The sequence below is a fragment of the Neofelis nebulosa genome, chromosome 4 (genome assembly GCF_028018385.1).
Source record: "Neofelis nebulosa isolate mNeoNeb1 chromosome 4, mNeoNeb1.pri, whole genome shotgun sequence".
Classification (NCBI taxonomy): domain Eukaryota; kingdom Metazoa; phylum Chordata; class Mammalia; order Carnivora; family Felidae; genus Neofelis; species Neofelis nebulosa.
Window position 1 is genome coordinate 52,425,993 of NC_080785.1, and position 25,254 is coordinate 52,451,246.

The 25,254-nt window shown below is 39.5% G+C and overlaps 1 protein-coding gene across 1 annotated transcript; it reads left to right on the top strand.

The window, feature by feature from the left end:
• Positions 1-18,424: 18,424 nt before the first annotated feature.
• Positions 18,425-20,709, top strand: NPVF (neuropeptide VF precursor). Its single transcript, XM_058723486.1, has 2 exons — positions 18,425-18,579; positions 20,239-20,709. The coding sequence occupies exons 1-2, from the start codon at positions 18,442-18,444 to the stop codon at positions 20,644-20,646; spliced, it is 546 nt and encodes a 181-aa protein (XP_058579469.1). The 5' UTR covers positions 18,425-18,441; the 3' UTR covers positions 20,647-20,709.
• The last annotated feature ends 4,545 nt before the right edge of the window (positions 20,710-25,254 follow it).

The window sequence follows — 25,254 nt, forward strand, 5'->3', positions numbered from 1 at the left end:
TGAAATGTTGAGAACCGGGGTATGATAGTCCCAGCCTCTGACTGGTAGTCAATCCTCCACATTTCTTTCTGAATCTTTAGTAAACCATTAAACCCATGTTTATAAATTTCTGAGTCTGTGGTCATTTTCTCTGACATTACCTGACTTTAATTTTCTTAACAGTATTTATTACTCCTTAAATTTCCTGGATCTCTCTCTCTCTTTTTTTTTACTTCATTAATTGTCTTACTGCCTTTAAAATGCAAAAAGAAAAATTTCATCTATCTTATTTACCCTTTTAGCCCCAGCACCTATAACACTGCCTAGCATGTGAAAGATAGTCAATAAATATAGGACATATAAATGAATTCTGGGTCCTGTTTTATTACCTATCTCACCTCATTATGTTGCCTCTGTATTCAGTAATTTTTTGGATGTGGACATAGCAGATACCAATCAAGATGGCAAACAAAAGCTGCAAATTTTTCCTCTTGTAATTAAATCTTGATTAGGTTTCAGGTCCTATGATATCCCAATGCCACCACTCATATACCCCGTATAACCCAACAAATCATTAAGCCTTTCCATGCTGCAGCTTCTCCATCTAAAGGATCTCAGGATCCTTTAAGCATCTAAGGATGCTTAAGGATCTCAGAAAGAATGGCTTCAGTTTTCATTGTCATCTGTAGACCATTCAGTACTGGACATGTATCAATGACAGTTTTTGTCTCATTCCAATACCCTCCTTGCCTCCAGAGGGTGACAGGAGAGTAGGAATGAAAAGCTATAGTCTCACATTTCTCTCACCTACCATAGTGATTCAGAAAATCTGAAGATTCTTTGAAGGCAATTTCCCAGCTTCTCTTTAACCAGGAGATAAACCGTTACTCTGACAAGTTTCCCAAACTCACGACTCCTCTGTTTTCTCATCTGTAAGATGGGGCTAATAACACCTACATCACAGTGTGGTAACAATTAAATGAGATAACCTAAGTCAGTGGTTCCCACGTGAGGGCCTTCAACCAGCAGTGTTGGCATCACCTGCCAGCTGGTTAGAAAGACAAAATCTTGGGACCTGCCCCAGACCTACAGAAGGAGAAACTCTGGGGTTGCCCCTTCCATCTGTGTCTTAATAAGCTTTCCAGGGGATTCAGATGTACACTAGGGTTTGCGAACCGCTGACAGATGAACTCAATTGACACTTGTTTAGCCCTAATGTCTGCTTTTCACTTACTCATTCAGATTCACTAGCCACCCAAACCAATCCCAGCTAAACTGCAAAATTATTTCTCCTCACCACATTTGGCCGACGAGAACAATGGGTGGGAGACCTCGGAGCAGATCCTGCTCTAAACCCAAATGTAAATGCTTATTCTGGCTGTTGTTCCTCTTCTCCCCAGTTATCATAATTTGGCCAAATGTTACCTAGGTGTTTATATTTTTGTCTCTCCTGGATCTTTTATATTTGTTGAGGAGTTGTTTCAGTAGACCATTTTATGCATACATGAGTGGCCCAATGGTTGCCTGCACAGGCAGATGCCAAGAAGGCCATAACACTGGGGTGAAAGAGAGAAGAGCATGTGCTTCAGAATCAATCAGTGCTGGGCTCACACCATCCAGGGAGCACTGGACAAGTTAGCCATGGTGGAGCCTGAGTTACTCAAATGAAAAATGGGCTTAACAGCAAGAAAAACCTCTATTTATTGAGGGTCTCCTATGTGCCAGGCACTAAGCTAGGCATCTTACATTTGTTATATATTATCTCATTTAAACCAAAACCATGAGTTATCTTTTTTTTCTCTCTTTAAATGTATCTTGTTTAAATACTTCCAACATTTTCAACATGATTTTGCAACATTCAGGGCCCATCAATTTCTTTTCCAATATAATCAAAAGATAATAAAGACACTTTGGGGAAACAGGACTTAATTAATAACTAGTTTTTGGGCAAACACTGTTAGAATTCCTCGATTCCATTAAGTGAGTGGTATCAGTCGAAAAATGAGGCTAATTTTGCTGCAGGTTTAAAGAAAGTGGAAATAAACTCTAAATGGTAGTTTATCTGTGCTTTGCAGTAAAGGTTCTTAGTTCATACTTAATCGAAAAGGCAAGTTACAGTTGAATTTTGAAAATCCTGAAAGAGTTTTTAAAAGTAATTTAATGTAGCATTTTATGGTTGCTTTTGTAGTTTAGAATTTGCGATGGATATCGAGGGATGTATATGCCTTCTGATCCCTTAGATTTAATCAGACTTCTCGCTTGCTTGCATAATGGTTTATGGTACCTTTGATGATTTGCAGCCAACCTAGCTCTTTTAATAATTTACTGTAGAAGCATTTAATTTTTAATGGACAAGAATGGGTTAGAGGTAGCTTTTGCATTGGTAAGTGCTCTCCTGAAGACTGGAAAAAAGGAACAGTGTATTTAAATTCCAAACGTTATTGAAAAACACGCGTCTTTTATTACCAAAATCAAATGCATAATTGAAGAACATACCAAACCCAAAATTATTGTTCATGCTTTATTTAACCAGAAGATAGCATTGCTTTCACGATGCTATCATGAGGACATTTTTTCAAATGGCCCCCACTTTTTTTTAACCTTCCTTGCTGCTCTTAATATTTTGTCCCACTAAAGTGTATCTGCTACAGGGTGAGAATATACATCGTTTTATTACATCTTGCTCATCAAGAAAAGCCTAACAAAAGAACGGTTTGTGATGTCTGGTACATAAAAGAAATACCGTCTTATATTCATTTTCCTTAAAAGTTTTTCTAAGATCTCCATATAATGTGCATACCTAGGAATGATTTCACATCTAGTCTTAAAAATATCAGAGTTTCCATGTGGAAAGAAAAATGGGAAGATGCCAGGATAAATATTTTTTAAGACTTGATGGAGGACAAAACATATCTTGCCTTCAGAGGCACATAAAACAAAAAATGTTGCAATTGCTGAATAACCCCTTTTTCAGCTCTGCCATATGTAAAAATAAGAATGCCTTCACAGAACTACTTTCTGGGGAATCAACTAACAGCACACAGTCCTGGAAACTTATTCTCTCCTCTCCTAACATTCCACAGTTGACTGTCCCCAAGCTTACCCTGAAATGGCCTACCGGGAGAACTCTGATGGTCAAGGGTCCAAGTCTGAGCTCTGTTTCTAAAGCACCTTTGGAACTCAAACATCAGAGCAGTTATGAAAATGGGAAACCATTCTCTTTGCTTTGGCCTTCAAACAATCTTGAGATTAACACCTGCTACAGAGATTGGTTCCCAAGAACCTTTGGTTCTTAGCCAAGAAGTTTGTGCTCTGTCAAAAATTGCCCGATCTAATGATGAAAGTTTGAGGATCCAGCCACCATTTCCATGCTTGGTTTCCTGGGATAAACCTGCAGGTGCAAGACTTACCTGGTTAACAAGGCTCTATCTACTGCCCACCATCTTTTGGCTTCCTAGCAGGGGTTATATATAAAACAGCTTATATAACATGTTTCTAATATTAGCCAGATTCTCATCTTGACCCCAGCTAATGAACAGAAACTTCTAGATTTAATCAATTGTCCCCCTTATTTGAGGAAGCAGGAATTACTCCTGAGCAGACAAGTTCCGGGGCATCTGACTTGGGTGACCTTATTAATCCCATACATGCATATCTTTTTCTTCTCTCCAGCTCTCTCTGTTTATCTCATATCATCAACATTGACTTTTATTTGTTTGTTTTAAATATTTATTTTTGAGAGAGAGACAGAGCATAAGTGGGGGAGGGGCATAGGGCAAGGAAGACACAGAATCTGAAGCAGGCTCCAAGCTCCTCACTGTCAGCACAGAGCCCGATGCGGGTCTCAAACTCAAGAACCAGATCATGACCTGAGCTGAACTCAGATGCTTAACCTACTGAGCCACCCAGGCACCCCTCAATGTTGACTTTTAGAGGTAAAGAGTCCCTAGTGATCATCTGGCAATCCACGAACTTTTCCGTGAAGAAACTAACTTAGGTATTTGTCCAAGAACTAACTTAGGTATTTGCCCAAGGTTACACAGAAGCCAGAAACTAGAATTTTCTAAATTGAGTGCTTTCAAACTAGAGTGCTTTTTGCTTTTTGAAATCTGCTTTCTAAATTAAGTGCTTTTCCCATTACATCATAGTCTCACTCTCCCCTTCCTCTCCTCCCTCCCATCCCCTATCCCCTAACTACTGTCATCACTTTTGATTTTGTTTTAGGTCTTTCCAGGGCGCCAGGGGTACCCATGAGTGTCACTTATCTGCTGCGATAGGCTTTATTCCAAAAAAAAAAAAAAATTAAGGGAAGGGGAGGGGAGACCGATAGTGGGTGCTCCTGATCCCAGTCTAACAACCTGTTTTCCTCCTCTTCCAATCAAGTGTTCTGCCTCTTTTTTACATTCTGACAACATCATAGAATGAGCCGACTTAACCTTAGCTAATTTTCCAGGCTATTCTCCATGACAGAAACATAATTAAGTTTCTTGGGCATATTAATTCCTCTTAATGTCCTTACCAGGCTGAGGCTATGTGAACCATCTTCAAAAGAGATTAAGGAGGGGCACCTGGTTAGTTCAGTCAGTTAAGTGTCTGACTTCAGCTCAGGTCATGATCTCACAGTTCATGAGTTCAAGCCCCACGTTGGGCTCTGTGCTGACAGCGCAGAGCCTGAGGCCTGCTACAGATTCTGTGTCTCCCTCTCTCTGCACCTTCCCCTCTGGCACCCTATCTCTTTCTGTCTCTGGAAACTGAATAAACATTAAAAAAAAATTTTTTTTTTAAGAGATCTAGGAAATGTAGAAAAGAATGTTATAAATGTAGCCTTTTAACCTCTATCCTGCCTGGGTCCTCACCTCCCCCCCAAATTTATGCCAACCAAATACATGAAGTGATACATACACTAAAGTGTTAACATTTAACATTCTAAATAAACATTAAAAAAAAATTTTTTTTTTAAGAGATCTAGGAAATGTAGAAAAGAATGTTATAAATGTAGCCTTTTAACCTCTATCCTGCCTGGGTCCTCACCTCCCCCCCAAATTTATGCCAACCAAATACATGAAGTGATACATACACTAAAGTGTTAACATTCGTCACTCCACAGGTGTAGACCTGGAGTGGGATAGAACCAGAGAGAGAGGTTATTATCTTCTTTCTAGTAACATCTTTTTAAAAAAGGGGAAAAAAAAAATGAAGGAAGGGAAAACGGGAGGAAAACATGCCTAAGCCACAGTAAAATTTGTAAGCCTGAAACCTAGAGTAACTCAGGAAAAAAATGTTTTAAATATATATTACAAATAAAAAGTTTATAGGCATAATATAGTCAAATCTATAATTCTTTAAATCTATAAGGCTAGGTTTTTAATGAAAGGTGAAAAGGTCTACAAATTCCTTTTTTTTTTTTTTAGCAGTTAAAAATAGGGAAATTCTGAGTTATGGACTGATTGTGGGTAGAGAAGAAAAATGTCTCTGTTATGGATGGGTGCTAGAATTTTATACATATACCGCCCATGTCTATATAAGGGGGAAAACAGATGGAATAACAGTCAATCTTGTATTTTTGTCAGACTAAATGATTAACCATTTCACATCTGAGTCAGTCTCAATCCAATCAACTGTATGGAAATTAGTCACTATAATGGGAAAAGTACTTAACTCAAAAGGGTTCATTCATTAATCACATACCAACACACCAGAAAGATAATTTTTCTGCCTAAGTTCCCAGACTCTACTTGTTCATTCATTCCTTCAGCAGATACTTGTTAAATTCATACAATGAGCCAGGTACTCTATAGGGCACTGAGAATAAAAACATACTTCTTTAAATAAAGGATATTGTAGACTGGAAGAGAGAAAGTAAAAAATAAATAGATTAGCTCATGATCTATAAACATTAACACAGATTTTCCACACTGCCCCCCCTCAAAAAAAATCCTGTGGGGTTAGAGGGCAAAAGGGAATGAACAATTATATACCTATTCTAGGGCAAGTGGAAAAACCTTCACAGAGGAAGAGATACCTGAGCCAGGACTTAGGGAGAAGTTGGAGTTCATTGCAAATTTTCCAATGAAAATCAAAGCCTGAAACTAGAAGAGGCCAAGTTTATGAATACCTCCATTAGGCCAGCATTTCTCAATGTGTTTATAGACCTTATTTGAGAGGGGAAAAAAAAAAAAAAAAGGATTCCATGGTCAAAAGAAAGTTTAAGAAATTGTGGATTCTGCAACATGTAAGTTTTCTTTACCGCAGGACTTCTCAGAACCTTTACACCCTCAAAATTTATGCCAACAAGATACATGAAATGATACACCCAAGTGTGAACACTGGTTACTCTATGGGTATGGAACTGGGGTGTAGTGGAGTCAGTGAGTATTACAGTAATCCAGAAAGGAGGGACATAATGCTCAATGATTCCCAGGCTGAAGGAAAGACCCCTTTTCTTTTTTTAATTAAAAAATTTTTTTTAATGTTTATTTATTTTTTGAGAGAGAGAGACAGAATTTGAGTGGGGGAGGGGAAAAGAGAGAGGGAGACGCAGAGTCTAAAGCAGGCTCCAGGCTCTGAGCTGTCAGCACAGAGCCTGATGCAGGGCTTAAACCCACAAACCGAGAGATCATGACCTGAGCCATAGTCGGATGCTTACCTGACTGAGCCACTCAGGCACCCAGGAAAGCCCCCTTTTCTTGATAGAATTTGAGGGTCTACTTGTCTGTGTATACACTTTATATTCACAATCTGTACTAATGGATTTATTTTCATGTGTGTTTTAGACTAAGATAAGAAAAGTGATTTTATGCTGCACAAGTGAATGTTCAAATCCCTATTGGGTAAAGCAGCAGACAAATCTTAACATTTATTATGACTGTTATCAACACTACAATCATTCTCATTGCTGAAGGCTGCCATTGTCTTATAGAATTCTAGAGAGGTTATGCCACCATTTTGTTTGGTGTCAGTGTCAGAAGACCCGAAAACCCAGAGGAAAATGACTGAATAATACATATGCATATGATTGGTAATTATGTCTGAAATAACTAGACCAAATAGCAACCCGGAAATCACTTTTCTTCTTTGTATAATGATCAACAAATAGATTAATAATCAGATCTTCCCTTTATACTCACTGCAGGTATGTGTTGAATTACGCTTTTTCTATTTGTGAAAAAAAAAGTATAACTATGTATATTTTAAGAAGTAGTAAATATTAATACAAGGGAGGAGAAATGCAGATAGTCTAGACAACATAGTAAAAGATGAATGGACTCACTGGGTCACTGTTTCTGTGAACAGAACTTCAGACACTACAGATAAAGAAAGACTCCAGGCCTGTTATATGACACTAGTTAAAGCATGTACCACCTGTATAATAGGCTGGGAAAGGGCTGATCCAATTGATGAAGGGAGCTTTAGATCTATGACTTACATTATCATGATGAATCCTATATTAATATTAAAGTTCTATCCATCACACTGGAAATTTCCCTAGAGAGTTTTTAACAGTTCCCTGGTGGCTGCCTTAATATGTAAATCACTGCCATCCTGGGAGACCAGTGCAGAAACTCTGCTAAAACTTCTTCTACATTCCTTTTTTTTTTTTTCATTTTATTTCTGTGCAAACTGCGTCCTTTTGGGTTTTATTAAAAAGAAAGTCCCTCTCTCTTCAGATTACCTGAATCTGTATCACTCTTGCAAGTGCTCTCATTCAACTGTTCCGTATTATTTCCTATTTCCCTTTTGTTTGCTGATAGTAAAATCAGCAGCAGCAAGGCGTCTGCTCTGTAGGCTTAGGAAACTTGGCTCGATTTGCTAGCACAAGCAATAAATGTTGGCCAGCTTAGATTTTGTAGCCTGTAAAATGTTGGATACTCTAGCTCGGATTCTTTGGTCGGTGGCCACAGTCTGCAAATGTCACTTTGCATCAAAATCACTTCAGCAACTGTTGTTCACAGGCCTGACCAAAGGGAGAGAGGGTGATGCAATCAGATCACGTGGGAGAGGAGTTAGAGTCTCGTGGTACTAATTTGCCCTGTGTTAAGAACAGTGCTGCCACAGGTTCTCAGGTGCGACAAAAATCTGGGGGTCTCCTTGACCCTAATTACAATAAGTTCCAAATTCAACTACTTTTGAGATTTGGGATGGGGAGTGAGGGGGAAAAAAAAAGATAGACGCAGAATTATTCACTTGCCCCGATTCTCTCTTCCGTGCCAGAAAAAACCTTGAATATAGAAGTTCATCTTCTACCAGCCTTCCAGTTATGCTCTCCTCTCTCCCAGACCACCTCACCCTTCCTCTTTCTTCTACCCCACAATTAACTCTAGAGGGTAGGGAGAATAAAAGCAGAGAGGTAGCTGTGATCAGTAACCAATATTTTGGAGGAATTTTTGGAGCTGATGACTCAGCCAGCCCTGCTGAGCATTTGATCAACTTTTTTCCCAAATGAGTCATTCAGAAACTTCGGGCAACTGAACAGAGAGCACATGGACACTGACTAGCTGCCCTTCACCCCACACCTTTCATTTGTTCCAGAATGTGGCCAACCCAGACCATCCTCCCTGGCTCCAACTTTTTTCAGAAGCCACCCCTCAAAAGGCTTCCGGGGGGGGGGGGCGCGACAGAGGAGGATCCTGAACTTCCTTTACTAGTGTGTAGTTAGAGGAGAGGGGTGTAGAACCAAATGGTCCAGCCTCTTAGAAGGAGAGCACCTACTGCAAGCAGTAGAAAGGAGAAATTACCTGGCAGATTTTTCATTCGAATAACTTTATAAATTTTTTAATCTTCCTCTTTCAAAATGAGCCATAAATGGGTCAAATGATACAGAATAGTGAAATGGATGTGGTATGAATTCTTTATAATTATGGAAATGGCAGCTTCCTTATTGGTTACACGAGTCACGTAACATGTAATTCCCTGTCTTGAGTTATTAATAATGGATACACGGTTATCAAATTGTTCTAATGAACACTTCTAAAATACTTTCTGCCACTGAAAGAAAATATTTTATTGTGGACAGATATACTTGGAGGACTGAACTAGGATGTCCCATTATTACTACTTCCAATTTAATGTAAATATTGTCAAAAAATTGACATAGAACAATGAAGCTAATTATCAAAAGAATATATGCTTCTAGTTGGAATAAGAGTCTTATTTTTACTATCTCCAAAATAACCCTTACCAATCTATTATTTAAGGAAAGTTCATTATTTAAGGAAAGGGAATTTTGGAGGGTTTCCAAAGATTACCCAAGTGTCAGACAGAGAACGGCAAATCTGCCAACCTAATAGAAAAATAAACTTCTTTGCTCAAAAAGCAATGAACCACTCTACTCTGGGTCATAGAATTCACTCAACCTTAGTAAACTCAGTGGGAAGAAATGAAGCAAGCCAGTATCACCACAGAAAAATAAAGGGTGTGAAACATTTAGAAAAGAGGCCCAAGTTAAAAAGAGTTTAGGACCATTTAGGGACCAAACCACCTGGTCTTGAATTCTCAGGACAGTGCTTCATATCTTGTGCTGAGCATAATGGTGGAAACAGGAGCGCCTCCAAATGCCAAAGAGAAACACCTGAGCCAGGGCTCTCACCTGCCAGGGGAGAAAGGGAGTCTTACAGGCTCTCGAAGTTGGCACTGCTTTTGATGGATATATGGAGAAATAGCTGGGAATTGTGCCCTCAGCTGCCCCTGGGGAAGAAGATCTAGAATTTGTTTTGTTTTGTTTTGTTTTTACCATCAAAGCCCCACATGAGCCACAAAAATATCTCACAAGAACACCTGCTGGCGAAAACAAAGGCCCAGATGGCACAGATGAAGGCACTGTCTACTGGTATCACTGAGCCAGGATAGAGAGCTCGTCAACATCTTTAAAGAAAAACAGAGAAATGCCCACCAATAGAATGGTCAAGTTGTCCTCCGACTGTAACTCAGCACCTAAGTTTTTCACCAGCTTGGGAAGCAGTTTTCCCCTGCATGGGGAACTGGTTTCAGGAAGAGAAGAGTCCAAATTCCCCCTCACACTGTATCTACCCAGCCACATTAGACACTTTTGTATTGCCTTCCCAGTAGCAACACCCACCCCCAACTCTTACACAGGTGTGCAATAGGATCTTCAATACTGGTGCAACGTGACCCATCCCTGGCCATAAATGATTGGTTCGGGATGGGGCACCTTACCTAGACTGGGCCAATCAGAATCCTTCCCTGGTAATTTTGAATCTGGAACTGAGATAAAGCAGCTTCTCATGAGGAGGCTGAAATTGAGGATGTGTAAACTCATAAGGCATTAACAAATGGGCGGAGAGGTGGAAAAATCAAGACAGCAGTAGGAGGGAATAATGAAACTGATGCACTGAGAGAAGAAATGGAAATCCAGGAGGAAGCCCCAAAGGTGATTTGAGTCCTAGGCTCCAGATGTTCTATAGGCCCCAATCCCATTCATAAGACATCCCCATATCTTCATAATAAATTCTCCACTTTGCTTAAACACATTAGAAATTTCAGTTATGTGCAACCAAGGAGCTCTGAGTAATATATCAGGTAAAGGAGAGCCTAGTTTTGCAGCTGTACCTATATGAAAAGGTTCAACTACAAAACATTTACAAGAATAGGAAACTGCTCAATAGGCAGGGAAATCCAAAGCAAGTCAACAGTGATTTCTCTCCATTTGCATCCCTCACCATGCCCAGGATTCAAGGATTCCTTCTTCCTAGTTATTTTTATCCAAGTTGGATCAGGTTAAGATATTCATTAAGGGAAGTTTTGAAGTGGTAAATTTAAAGTAACAAATCAACCCAAAGAATATAGAAGCATAGGAAGGACAGATCTAGAGATTAGGGAATGGGGTAAGGACAGAGATGGTATTCACTGAAAGATCCACATCAGTCTCCTAGCTGGATGCTTCTAAAGTATGGATCATCGATTACCCCTTACCAATGAATCAGACAGGGCTCCAACAGGGCCCATCAGCCAAATCCCACCATCATGAAACTGCTCTGGTCATTCAAGCCTGTGTCTATGATAAACCATTGTCCCTAGATATGATATGCCTGCTTGCACATCTAAATATGTTCTAAAACCTTTACCAGTTTTGTCTATTTTCTTTATTATTGTTTCTCAAGGGGAAAATACCTGATTTCTTCAACTCATCTGGTATAAAACCCAGTATAAAATTAAATCCATTAGGTATTTAATAGGATTACATTAACATTTATTTAGCTCATTGAATCTCAGTAAGTACAGAATTTTCTGTCTAGATCTCACCTTTTAGAATCAGAAGGTTGTCAGAAAAATCTTCTCTTAATTAAATTGATACCCCCAAGTCACTACAGGTTTAAAAGTATGCTTTTAAGTGCTTCCTCCAAAGACAACTATTTGACTGAGGGTTTCTTCTGTTTGCTTGCTTGGAATTGGTTGAGTTTTATTTATCATGGAATCAGCTGAGTTTAACCAGCAGAACGCCACCCTGTAATTCCTGGCTATGTTGTGGACACATCCTTTTGAGGGTCCAATAAAACCAGTGTTGAAGGAAAGTGCAAACCACTCCTCAGTAATGAAATCCAGCCCCTGTGATCTAAGGGATACAGGTGCCCATTAGTATGAGGTGCACACATGAGCTCAGATCTAGAACAGAAAGGCAGGCAGAATGGCCAAAGCCAAACAACTGGTAACAGAAAAGAATAAAGTCAAAGTGCCAGTGTGTTAATGCAAGGGCGGTCAGAGTCAGGCCAGCTTCTGCTCACAATGGCAACTACACAGCTTCGGTGGGCCTTTGAGAAACTCCTAGCAATAGTACTCAGGAGCACAGAAAACACATGATCCCTAATCAAAGAGAAACAGGCAACAACCCATTCACATGTACATTTCAAGTAGCCCCCTTATCATCTCTTAATCAGAGATGAAAGAGCATCTAGAAAGGCCCACATTTAGCGATGACACTCATTTTTTATTAGTTACTCATCTGTCCTTATTCCTGTTTTGAGATGAGAAAACAGTTGTGCTTATAAACATCCTCCAAAACTCCTATCAATGTAGGTTTAAGTAACAAAATTTCCTCCCCAGTGAAGGTGTGTTCAGACTAATGGAAAAATCAGGCTGGTGGATTAGGCTAGGTCCTTCTGAAACTATTAAAAGTCGTGACTTTTCTCTTCATTAAAGCAAATTATTATTAGAAGAACACATTCCACATTTTAAAGCAGATTCCTTCATAGATAAAACAAAAACAAGATACTGAAAAGGCACACACTTTGTGAAAAACTAAATTATTTTGCTCAGTTTGGAATAACAAGATGGCTGCTTGCTTATTTTAAAAATATCAAAGGCAAAACTGGCCCAAAAAAGAGAAAAAAAAAAATCCCAGGAAAGGTCTTGGTTTCCATTACCTATATTTGTATAAAAGCTATGTGTTGTTTTAACTAAACATCTGGTCTTTGTCCCTCATGTAGAACATTCTGAGTTTTCTTGACACTTTGGCAAGAGGTACCATAACCCCCTGCCAGGCCAGTAAAAATCACACATTTTTCCTGCAAGGAAAAAAATGTCAATAAAAATGAAACATTAAAAAGCGTAAAAGCTTGAATTGGAAAGCTGTGTTGTAGACAGGCCGCTTCCTAATCAGCCTTGCACAACTGCTTTAAAAATTCTTTAAAACATTACCACTCCATATCACTTGAAAGATTTAATACTGAAAAGTTTGTTCAGTACATTGTTCTAAAATATATCCTTTAGACATAGGGAACTTGCCATTTAATCAACCTTCTAGAATAAATCATTTGAATTAATTTTTATAATTACTTAATGTGTATTCTTGTACAAACTGATTCTTTAAGTTACTCCAACTAGAATTGAATTTCAACTGCTTTTACTACATGGAGGGATAATCTTTGTCTCATGTTCACATCAGCACCTTGCAAGGCCCTGGCATTGTAATCTGTCATAATAAAAAGCATAGAAGTAAATACAATCCTGCCATCAAAATATGACATGCTCATTATAACAAGCCACTCATAAATCTTGAAACAAAGGCACCACCACACATTTTTAAAACAGTAATTTTATACAATTTGCATAGGACAATTTTATTTGGAACCAAGGCAGACATTTCTTTCTCTTTGTACACAATAGACTGAGATGTATTATACAGTAATACCATCACCCACCTCTAAAGGGGGCCTGAAATTCGTTAACAAATGGCTACAAAATACTTTGCAAACATGCAATGAAAATAATACGATAATGCCATAAATTCTTGTGCATAGCACAACAATTGGACTCTGCTTATATGGAAAGAAAGAAAGAAACTGTAAGAAGGTAAATAAATGCCCTGAAAATAAACTGCTTGGGTGAGGATGAGGAACAGGGTTGTATAAGAAGATTCTTCCGTATATTAATATTCAATACCTCTTTGGCAGACGTCACCATGGCCTTAGGGGGCATGGATCAATGTGTGGAGGAAGGTAGCTCTTCTGTATAAAAATTGCAATAAAAACTTGCAGCCCATGGCACAAAAACAACCACGTATTTTAAATATTTTCCTAGAGGGGCAGATAAACCGGGACATTACAAAGTCCTAAACCCAACTCACATCACTTCAGTTCCTGACTGGCAGAAATGATTTGTCCCCTACTCTAACTGTCTGGCAAAGGTCAGGGACATCTATTGGGCATGGAAAAGTAACAAGTAATCAGAGAGCCCTTTTCTGCCCTCAGTCAGTGGAGCCTATGAAGTCCGCCTAATGCAAGACCCTGAAACATGGTCAGGAAGCCCCTCTTAGGGCTGAGTAGTCCCTTTTCACACCCTTCCTGCTGTTTGGACACAGTAACACAGCAAGACCCATCAGAATATATTGAACTTATCAAACTGCATATTGCACTGTAACAGGATAAAACATACTTGCATTCAACCTACCTATACTTGACTGTCCATGTATGGGTCTCAGTCTGGGAAAGCTTTAGATGTGAACCCTCACCGGGAGAATGTTAAGATGGTAAGATTTCAGTATAAGCCAACAAACTTAAGCTCTAAAAATGTATAAGTCACAGTAAAGAGGAAACTCTGGTCAACAGCCAAAACTGGGAAAAACAATTAACAAGCACCTTCAGTTTTAACTCCTATTCCTAACACCGATGAAAAATACATTCATTCATTTAGAAATAAAATGTTCTGAGCATCTGTGATATAGACAATGGAAATAGCACCGTGATGTGCAAAAACAAGGCTCTGCCCTCATGTACGTTTCCAGAACAATATAGGAGGAGGGAGGCCAAGGTACAGTACAGGACAAGTCAGAATGAAAAGGCCACAATTGGCGAAGAACAAAGAGCCATTTATTGGAGCTGGAAGTCAGGAGAGGCTTCTCACAACATGTAATGTCTCAGCTGAGACCCAAACAATGAGGAGGTGTAAGAAGGAGACAAGGGAATAGACGAATATTTCATGCACAGGAAAATCATAAGCAAGAGGCCTGGAGGCAAGAGAAATCGCATCCATTTGGAAAACAGAAAGAAGTTTATCATAGAGGCTCCTGGGTGGCTGAGTAGGTTAAGCATCTGACTCTTGATCTGGGCTCAAGTCATGATCTCACAGTTTGTGAGTTCAAGCCCCACATTGGGCTCTGCACTGACAGCATGGAGCCTGCTTGGAATTCTCTCTCCGTCTCTCTCTCTCTTTGCCCCTATCCCACTTGTGCTTTCTCTCTCAAACAAAAAAAAAAAAAAAGAAAGAAAAAAGAAAAAGAATAAACTTAAAAAAAAAGGAAAGAAGTTTATCATAAAGCACAGAGGTGGTGAGAGAGATGATGCAGGAGAGGTAAGAGGGCTACTAGCAATGAAAAGTAGGCTATCTAAGTGATTCCAAGAAAAATGGCAAACCACTGAAAGGTTTTAAAAAAGAAATCATAAATATGTTCTATTTTGTAAAAATGTGTCTGATTACTCTGTGGAGGAAGAACTGGACAGGACCAAGAAAAAGGTTAGTTTCAGATAGTGGGGTATAGTTATTTGTGGGATAGTTGTTGGGGGGATATTATAGGAAATGAGGTATCCTGCAAAAATGCTTCTAATTAAGAGATGTTTGATGGAATTGATAAGGTGGGGATTATTTTCATTGATTAGGTTCAAGGAATTGAATCGGGATAAGAGAAAATGGTGAACTGAGTAACGGCAATGGGGATGGAGAGAGGTGAACAGATTAATTAGAAGCTAGAAAAGACCAGGCTTGACTGGGTGGAGTGGCAGAGTGAGAACGTGTTCGGAATGCTTGGGTTCAAATCCCAGCCCTGCCATGTACAGAGAAAATTGTTTCACCCTTCTGCACCTTAGTCCTCCTTTCTGAAAAGTACGAATAATGATAATAGTAAATACTTATGAGATTATTGTGGAAGATAAGTTAATTCACAAAGTACTTAGGACAGTTCTTGGCATGTGGTAAGTGCTCAAGAAAATACTATCTATTATTACTGAGTATAAAGCTCAAAACTAGAAACAGTTGTTCATTAACTATAGAATGAGATGAGGGAGGAACGGGGAGGAAATAGTCATGGTTCTCACAAAGGATTTAGGAGTGGTCCTATGGGTGGATGACTGAGCCAGTTATCTATTTATTGCCTTTCAGCTCCAAATCCACTCCGCATTTCATGCTCTGAGATAATAGAGATGGACCCAGTAAGCATTTATCTTTTGGGGCTATAATTTTAGGCTTTGTTAGTAAAAGGCATTAGAAGGGTACTATGGGAGGAAGGGATTTCCCTTTCTGGCTCAAATGGGTTTCCATTTGCTTCTTTTTGTTCCTACACATGGCTGCCCGTGGTGCATGTTCAGGACATCTGGTAGCACTCATCCCCGTGGAGTTGATTCCTAGTGAGTCTCAGAGATATCCCAGAAGTTGCCTTCCCAGCCTTGGCCCATCTGCACCCTGGAAGAGTATCTCCCACTTGTGAGTGTAGACAGGCTCTGGCCTGGGGTGACCCAGCAAACTTCTCTGCCATCCTTACTTTCTCCAATATGGTCTGAATCCCAATCAGCTTGCCCTTTCCTTGGATACTCTCCCTTGGCTCTAGTGTATTCTTTACCCCTTTATAGTTAATCCCCTTTATAATTAATAATGCTTTATATTAATCAAACTATTGTTCAAATTACTATGTATTTTCTATCTCCTGATTGGACCCTGACAGAAAGAATACTGTTCATTGAAATGGGAAACATAGGAGGAGAGACCGGTGTGAAAAAGATAAATTCCACTTTGGACATACAGCACTTAAGATGCCTGTGGGGCATCCCAACAGCACTGTGTGGTCGGAAGCCCAAGGATGTGGGGGGTCTAAGGCTCAGAAGTGTTCAAGCTGGAGACAGAGGCTTAGAAGTGAGTTGATTTCAGGTTCCTAAAATCTTAGTGAAGTATGTATGTAAATGCCACGTGTCCGGGAGATAGATTTTTTTCATTTTTTTATGCTCATGTCTCAGCAAGAATCCCTAAATATGCTATGTATGTGGCAGCACATTTCATCAAAAGATTTATGATGATTTCATACTGTGTATGTTAGGTCATGTTGTTTTATAGCAACATTTTCGAAGCTAACTGAAAATAGGCCGAAAAAGTGCCAAGCCCTATATTAATAAGATAATTCTAATTATACTCCAAACTTGGAAGTTTGAACCTGGTGGAGACAGGGGAGTAATTAGTCATATCGGCTACTCTAGATGCTGACTGCAATCAGAAAAACTCTAATAGATGTGTCAAAACCTCAAGTAGCAGTACTGAAAATGGATGCACTGCTAACATTTCAAACAACCAGATAACAGAACATACTTTGAAAGAGACCCAGGTGGACCGTTTCCACTTTTTCCAGGGTGTGAACTCGGCCAACATAACTTGCTCCTTGCGTCACCCATTTCTCAAAAGTTTGGATCTACTGACCACAAAAAAAGGAAGTTCCATCAGCAGTTTGCAAAGGAACAATTTGAAAGAGAAATGCATTAAATCCTCAGGGAAATTAAACCCAAATAATCCAATAACAGTGTTACAAAATTAACCCTAGACTATGAATTGAATTAATTGCCTCCTACTGTGGGGCTTCTTGGCTAGCACAGACTAAAACAAATGAGGCCAATGATGTCAACTGCCTTTAAGAGAAGCTACAGGCAAGTGTGACCTTGGGGTACTCAAGAGTTTAACCATTGTCTTCCTAATTTATTCTGGAGATCTATAATATAGAGAAAGGTCTTCACTTCTGCCCATCGCAAACCTCAAATCATGGTAGGTTGTGGAAGAGGCTCAAGATGGTACAATCCATGACACAAAAAGATGTGATTTTATAATTTGCTCTTTTGTGAATTCACCTCTAAGTGTCTGTATCTAGAAGTAGCTAAAAATCAATCACTATAAGGTCTTTTTTCCCTGAGAGGGCTGAATGGGCAGATGGGAATAAATAATGATTTCTCTAGAACCTAGGTAGTCTCATGATAAGACAGCTGTTTAAGAATACCAGTCATCTGCTCCAAAAGAGACTCGTTTTGGCATTTCAGTAAATAGCCATTTATTTCTATAAATTCTTTTCTTATGCCATGGTGTCAGTATGCCTGTGGCAATGCGAGATTACCTAAATAATATGGGCCAGGGGACCAACAAAATTAGCATGTGTGTGACTTACCAAACCTCTGCTAGGGTTCTTAAGGGCTCTGAGGAGGAAGGTAGGGTGCAGCAGCACCACAGAAATAAAATCCCAGTGATTTATACGGTTTTGCCAAATAAGGCCCACAGGGCAAATACAAAAGGCCTGGAACTGCCTCCAGCTTCTCCTGAGACAGCCAGTTTGTCAAAACGCCTAGCACATGGTCTGATGCCCACCTTTCACGTCGCAGCTGACATTTACTCCTGAAGCTTTTTCATAACCAAACAGCATTTTACAAAAAGTTAATTAATGGCATTTATTTGGGTATTATGTGACTTAGAATTCTTTTTACATTCTTAATTTTCTTTGACATTTTGAAATTACTATGCCTAACTCTTTTGTGTGAGTAAAAAAAAAAATGTTTTTTTTGTTTGTTTGTTTAAGATAGCTCGCATGTATTGAATACTATTTTTTTTTCCTTCTGAAGAATTGACGCAAACACCAAAATATTTTTTATTTGAGCTCAGAGAAATGAAGCATTCTGTTTGTTCGGACTCTTAATTACCACGGCCCCAAACTTATCTAATTAGAAACTCCTTCATAATGAGGAAAATTATTTTCAAAGTTAATGAATTTGCAAACAGGAACATAGCTGTCTTTTCCAGAATGAATTACCCACATTCCTTAAATACATAGTTTAGTTAAACACTCTAATTAATATTAGTACTTAAAACATGTGGGATTGGTTTCACTGTTAAATCAATCTTTCCTTTGTTTTTAGACAGTATAAAAAGACCACGATTCCCCATCTTGCAGACATCAGGCTGCACATAGAAACTTAATTCTAGATTCTGAACAAAATGAAAGTTATTTCATCAAAATGCTTTATTTTATTGACGTTAGCCACTTCAAGCTTGTTAACATCAAGCATCTTTTGTACAGATGAATTAATGATGTCCAATTTTCACAGCAAAGAAAATTATGACAAATATTCTGAGGTAAGTTTTTTAACTCCATCTAACATGACTAGCATTAACTATATATATGTCCTAAATCTGATGCCTTTTTGTATTTTGTAAAGAGTAAGGAATAAGTTAGTTTGTGCTTTGTTGTTTGTCAAACTGCAGGCTTCCCATGACAGTGCATTGATATAGTTTGTATTTTTTAACACAACAGCAAACAGCCTGGCCTCTCTAATGACAATTTATATACAGGGTATGATATGTAACAAGTATAAAGGTGCATTAGGAATTTTCAACGGACTCAGAAGTACACAGTTGTAATAAATAATTGCTGATATAAGATCTGGATATACTTCAGCTGAACATTTGAATGGTCTTCAACTATAAGCTAAAAAAATACAAGGGTTGTATTTTCTACCTAGCAATTATGAGCTGATAAGTTTATGGTAAATCTACATCTAAGTAAAATATTTATCCCTAGATGGTGGAATTGCAAGTTATTTTTATTTTCTTCTTTATGCTTTTATACATTTTCCAAACTTGCTGAAATGAGTACATATTACTTTTTACAATCAGAAAAACAATCATTTAAAAATCTTAAGGGGGCACGTGGGTGGCTCAGTCGGTCAAGTGTCTGACTTCAGCTCAGGTCATGAGCCCCTTGTCAGCCTCTGTGCTGACAGCCAGTGCCTGGAGCCTGCTTCAGATTCTGTCTCCCTCCCTCTCTGCCCCTCTCCCACCCTTTCTGAACTAAATAAACATTAAAAAGCAATTTTTAATCTTCTTAGGGACAAATTTTCATGGGAAAGCTAAATTTAATTAAATATTTGTTGTATTTTAAGTGGTTCTTTTAATTTTTTTTTAATGTTTATTTAGTTTTGAGAGAGACAGGGTGCAAGTGGGGGACGAGCAGAGAGAGAAGGAGACACAGAATCTGAAGCAGGCTCCAGGCTCTGAGCTTCAGCCCAGCGCCTGCCACAGGGCTCGAACTCACAAATGGTGAGACTGTGACTGTGCCACCCAGGCACCCCTTAAGTGGTTCCTTTAAAGTTGGTAGAGTAGTGGTGCAGTGACCCACAAACCAATCACTGCTTTAATAAAAATGTAACTTATATACTAATAAAAATGCAATCCGTTTCTTGAGCAATGCTTTTAGAGTGGAGCTCTGAATGTGAGCAGATAAGAAAGAAATTAAGTGGAGCCTCCTCTAGCTATACTCCAAAACCTAGCTAGCATCTCTCATTGCATTTATCCACCACTTTGGCATTTAAAAAGAGGAGAAGCAAGAGACATGAAGAGGCCGTGTAAGGTTTCTCTAAAATCAAAATATAAAAATATATGAACTATTTCATAAACGGCATGAATCAAAAGCTGAAAGAGAATAACTTCAGCAAAATAAACTTTTGCCTCATTTCAATACTTTATTATGTTCCTGCTGCTCAAACACATTGCTGTATTCACTATATGTTTTTTATTAATATTTTATGGTTGTCTTACAATAGTCCAGGGACAGAGAAACTAGATTGCTTTAAGAAGCCTAATGCGAACGTTTTATTTAAAAATTCTGCACATTAACACAAACTTTGTTTATAGCTTTAACAATTCTGCAAACCAAAGTCTGGACTTAAGTTAATTTGGGGTTTATACCTACTACCTAAAACAATAACTTATTTTAATATTCTTTTCTAATCATAGCCTAAAGGAGACCCTGAGGGAGAAAAGGAAAGAAGTCTCAGTTTTGAAGAGCTCCAAGACTGGGGTCCAAAAACCGTCATTAAGATGAGTGCACCCCCAGTCAACAAAATGCCACACTCAGCTGCCAATTTGCCATTGAGATTTGGGAGGACCATGGAAGACGAAAGAAGCACTGGGGCAATGGCCAACCTGCCCCTGAGATTTGGAAGAAATATAAAGGAAAGTATCTCAAGACATGTTCCTAATCTGCCCCAAAGGTTTGGGAGAACAACGGCCAAAAGCGTCGCCAAGACACGGAGTGATTTGCTCCAACAATCCATGCTTTCACCATCTGCCAGTGAGTTACTCTACTCCATGAACTGCCAGCCCCGAGAAATCCAGAATCCTGATCAAAAACACCCATGGTAAATACCTGAAAACCAGTTAAAATGAATGGGCAGTTATATATAGCTGGTCCAGAAACATTAAAAAGGATTACCTCTTTTCAAAAGTTTCTAAGAAAGTTAAGTTTCTTAGAAGGGAAAAGGTAAAGAGACAGGGAAATGAATACCTGAACTGAGAAATAGAAGTGCCAGATATAAACACGACCACAGGTATAAAGTAATGAGGTGGTTTCCCCTAAGCCACACGTGGGCATCAGTCTCATCATTCTATAGCCACATACTGAGTAGGAAAATCCTGATGACGGGATTGGGAATTTAAGCCTATGACATACTGTCCAACATTTAATCTCTCTAATGTAAAAGATCCCATATGAGGGAACTGTCTGCAAGTACACAGGATGCCATTTCAATACACCAGGTCTCAAATTCAGAAGATTTTCTTCATCAACTTTAAATCAAATTTTTTTCTTTTTCTTGATCTCATTTTATAAATGAGTGCTATTACTATCATTGTATTAATAAGTATTTATGAAGTATCTACTATGCACAAATCAAAAAGCAAGAGTTTCATAAAATTAATAGACAAGCTACCTCTTATTCCTTTTTTATTTTTTTTATTGTTTATTTATTTTTGAGAGAGACAGAGCAGGAGTTGGGGAGGGGCAGAGAGAGAGGGAGACGCAGAATCTGAAGCAGGCTCCAGGCTCTGAGCTGTCAGCATAGAGCCCTGCTTGAACCCACAAACCGGGAGATTGTGACCTGAACCGAAGTCACACACTTAACCAACTGAGCTACCCAGGTGTCCCTCTTATTTTCTAGTAGAGAGTATATATAAAAAAAAAAAAAAAAAATTATATAGAGCAGAACATGAAACTTTAAGGCCTATAGAAAGTCAGGTAGCAAGCTCTGACACCTTATAAGTGAGACCTTTTCAGAACATTCCTAGTTTATTTTTTATGTGGCTCTTATTGCCATCTGACATATTTTCTCCTTTACTAGAATTTGGGGTCCATAAATTCCATGCTTTTTGTCCACAGCATGGCACAACAGACTGTGCCCGGCGGGGGTGGGGGTGGGGGTGGGGGTGGGGGTGGGGGTGGGGGTGGGGGTGCGGTGCTGGGAGTATTCCTACACATAGCACTCTGGGAAAGTTTCACCAGTTAGACTTTGAAAGGTGGCTCTGTTTTGAACCTTCAGAGACAGGTGGGAAAAGAGAAGATACTTTCAGGCAAAAAGAGAAGTGTGAACAATGGTACTAAAGCAAGGGTGAGCCCCGCACAGCTAAGGTTCACTTTGGTGAGAGAAGCAAGGGTGCAAAGAAAAGAGGAAAGAAGGAGACAAGGTTGGGCTAAGAGCTGACAGTGCAAACTCAGGGCCAAGTAAAGGACTTTGGATGTTATTCATTAAGAAAGGGATGGGGCACCTGGGTGGCTCAGTGGGTTAAGTGTCCAACTTTGGCTCAGGTCATGATCTCGCTGTTCCTGAGTTCCAGCCCCTTGTCGGGCTCTCTGCTGACAGCTCAGAGCCTGGAGTCTGCTTTGGATTCTGTGTCTCCCTCTCTGTCCCTCTCCTGTTTATGCTCGCTCTCTCTCTGTCTCTTTCAAAAATAAGTAAACATTAAAAAAGAAAAGGAGAACTACTGACATTTCTGCTGAGGTCCTGAGATATACAGGGGTAGAATTTGGCAACTAACCAGATGTTGCGAGTGGGGCAGTGTGGAGGGAGAGAAGTGATTCCAGGGTAAGGTGGTAAATCCGAGTACCCATTACAAATTCAGGATCTCATCAACATGTCACTCATTTGAAGTGCAACACAATTCAACTCAAGTATAATTAAGCAGTTAGGACCATGGCTTGTATTTTTATATGCACTTATGCTATTGCTATGATGGATGAGAACATGTTGTACTGCTTACATTTTAGGAGACTGGGATTCAAGAAAATAGACGATACAGACCTGAAACAAGAAAAATAAGAGATTTGGAGCTTGCCCCTAAAGATGATATAAAGCTGTGGCCTGTAATCTGTAAACAACTCTACAGTGACGACAACAATGAAGGAAGAGTCACGGTACTCTTTTGATGGGTTATCACTGACAACAATTTTTCCTTGTCACTAGAGCTGGTATCTTAAAAGTTATTTTAAAAAATTTAAATAATATTGTAATGTAAAAATGAAATAATTTTTGTCTAAATAAAAAGAACATTGCAAATACTTAAGAAGCCTCTGGTAATGGGGAGAAAGGGGGTGGGTGGGCAGGGGGAGGCTGAAGCTATACCACTATCTTATGTAAATATCATGGACACAGCCACAATGAAGTAAAAAATTAAATAGAAGAGTAACCTGACAAATATTATTATGAAATTTAAATAATTTAAGAGAGTAATATGGTTGACATATGAACCAGAATAACAAATCACTTACAAATTATGTTTTTATACACCCATTTTTTTCCATTGCATCAATTGTTAGTGACTCTATGCTAGGTTAAAATTTTTCAAAAAAGAGAGAAAAAGGCAATTATTAAATACCTCTTTAAGCGCCTCTCTATCTGTATCTGGAAATTTGCCTTCTGGTATGTCTCTTTTCTCATTTAATATTTCAAGTTTATTTATTTGCAGAAAAAATCTGGTCACTCCTAAACTAACAGTTTATAAACACAGTACACCACAATATAAATGCATAGTTACTCGACTTTAGTCATAATAACATGAAGTCCTTAATCAGATATAGCTAGTTTATTGAACAGTCTCAAATCCATAGGGTGCAAATAAGAAATAGTGTTATTTTTCTCCTATGCTGCCCCCAGCTGGGCTGTTTTGAATCTCCTCCCTGCTGGGTAGTGATCCTTTAATGATACCCTGGACAGATTCTATAACTTCCTTGGTCACTTCCTGAGATTAAAAAACTCAGTCAACTCCACAAGAAACAGACTCTTAACTATAGAGAACAAACCGATAGTTACAAGAAGGGAGGTGGATGAGAGGATGAGTGAAATAGGTGACTGGGATTAAAGACGGCACTTGTGATGAGCACCGAGAATTGCACGGAAGTGCTGAATCACTTAACTGTATACCTGAAACTAATATTATACTGTATGTTAAGTAACTGGAATAAAAAAAAAAAATAACCTCAGTCAAGTCCAGTGGAAGATGCCAACCTCACACCCAAAGCAAAGTTTCCCCTCCCCCACTGCTGGCTGATCTGGTGGCTGGAAGGACCTGAAATGGGAAATGGGCATCTTTCTGCTCTTCCTCTCTTCCTCCCCTTCCTCATCTCAGAGGTAAGGTGGTAAGAGGCAAAGTGATAGCCCTCTGGAAAACAATCTCCCCTCCCATCTTCTGTCTAGGGTGTCTGAATGGGCAAAGGAGGGATAGGGGCAGGGCATCAAGGGTAGCCATTTTGTCCTCTCTATATGTTACTGCTTCCACAAGTGAGTTCTTCAGGAAACCCTATAGGGACCTTCACTTGCCCAGGTCACTGACTTTAGAGTCCTGGATGCTACTCGATCTCCTCCAACTACTGTTATCTCACCTGTACTCCCCACAGCTTCTGACTGCCAGAAAGAAAGGCTAGAGCCAGCTACCTTCTCAGTGTCCACTTGATCCACAGAAAACGCAGCCATCCTCGTATGCCAAGGGCTAGGCTGCATGCTAACCCTCGACTGCTCCACTGCTGCCCCTGTTTGTCTCCAACCCTCTCTGCCCTGCTTAGGAGGGGCAGGGGCCCATCAGTAAGTCTACTGCCTAGGCAAACAGCCAGTCAGAAGCGAACCGCCAGTATCCGCTTCATGACCTTGCTCTCTATGAGGGATTTTCCAGGAGCCTCTCTTGCTTGGCTTCAGGGTGAGAAGCAGCTACAGCAGGCCTCCTTCAGGCCAGCCTCTCACACACAGCTGGGTGGGGCAGGGGCCAACGCAGGGGTCAACGCAGGGGCTGATATGGCTCCACCACCTCTTTGCAAGCCCTTAAGGGGTGTCTGCCCCCCCATCCACATTTTTCATTATAATGTTAGGTATTTTGGCACACCTTTGTACATCCAAGTTTGGCCCCTAGTTACCAATTCTGAGCAACAGAGAAAATATCATGCAACATCCTGATACACTACTAAGGAAATAACAAAAGGCCATTTGATCCTTGATACTATATGACATAGGGAAATTTCTTATTTTATAACATGGGTTCTTTACCTAAACCCTTGAAATATATGGAAAGTGTTAGGTAAATAACCAGCCATCAGCTGTGCCCTTACCTACTTGGCTTACTCTGTCTTAGCCCCTCACCACTCACCAGCCCCTTTGCCAGCTTCCACAAGAAACCATTCATGTAAGAGAGTGTGTTATTTTGCTAAAGATTTGTGGGGTCTTGAGGTCGGGATCACATTGCAGAGCATTTCACTAAAACAGTCTCAATTAGACAAGTCTCTTCTCCCAAGTGTCTCTTTAACGGGACCACTAGTAAGTTCCTTTCCTCTTCTGATCTCTGTTCCTCACCCCAGGGTAGCCGCATGGGTGGGTAACACGCAGACACACAGGGCCCTCACTTGGTTAAATGGTCTGTTGGTGCTTATTTGAAATTCATAATAATTTTCAACAAGGAGCCTATATTTTTATTTTGTACTGGGCCCCTCAAATT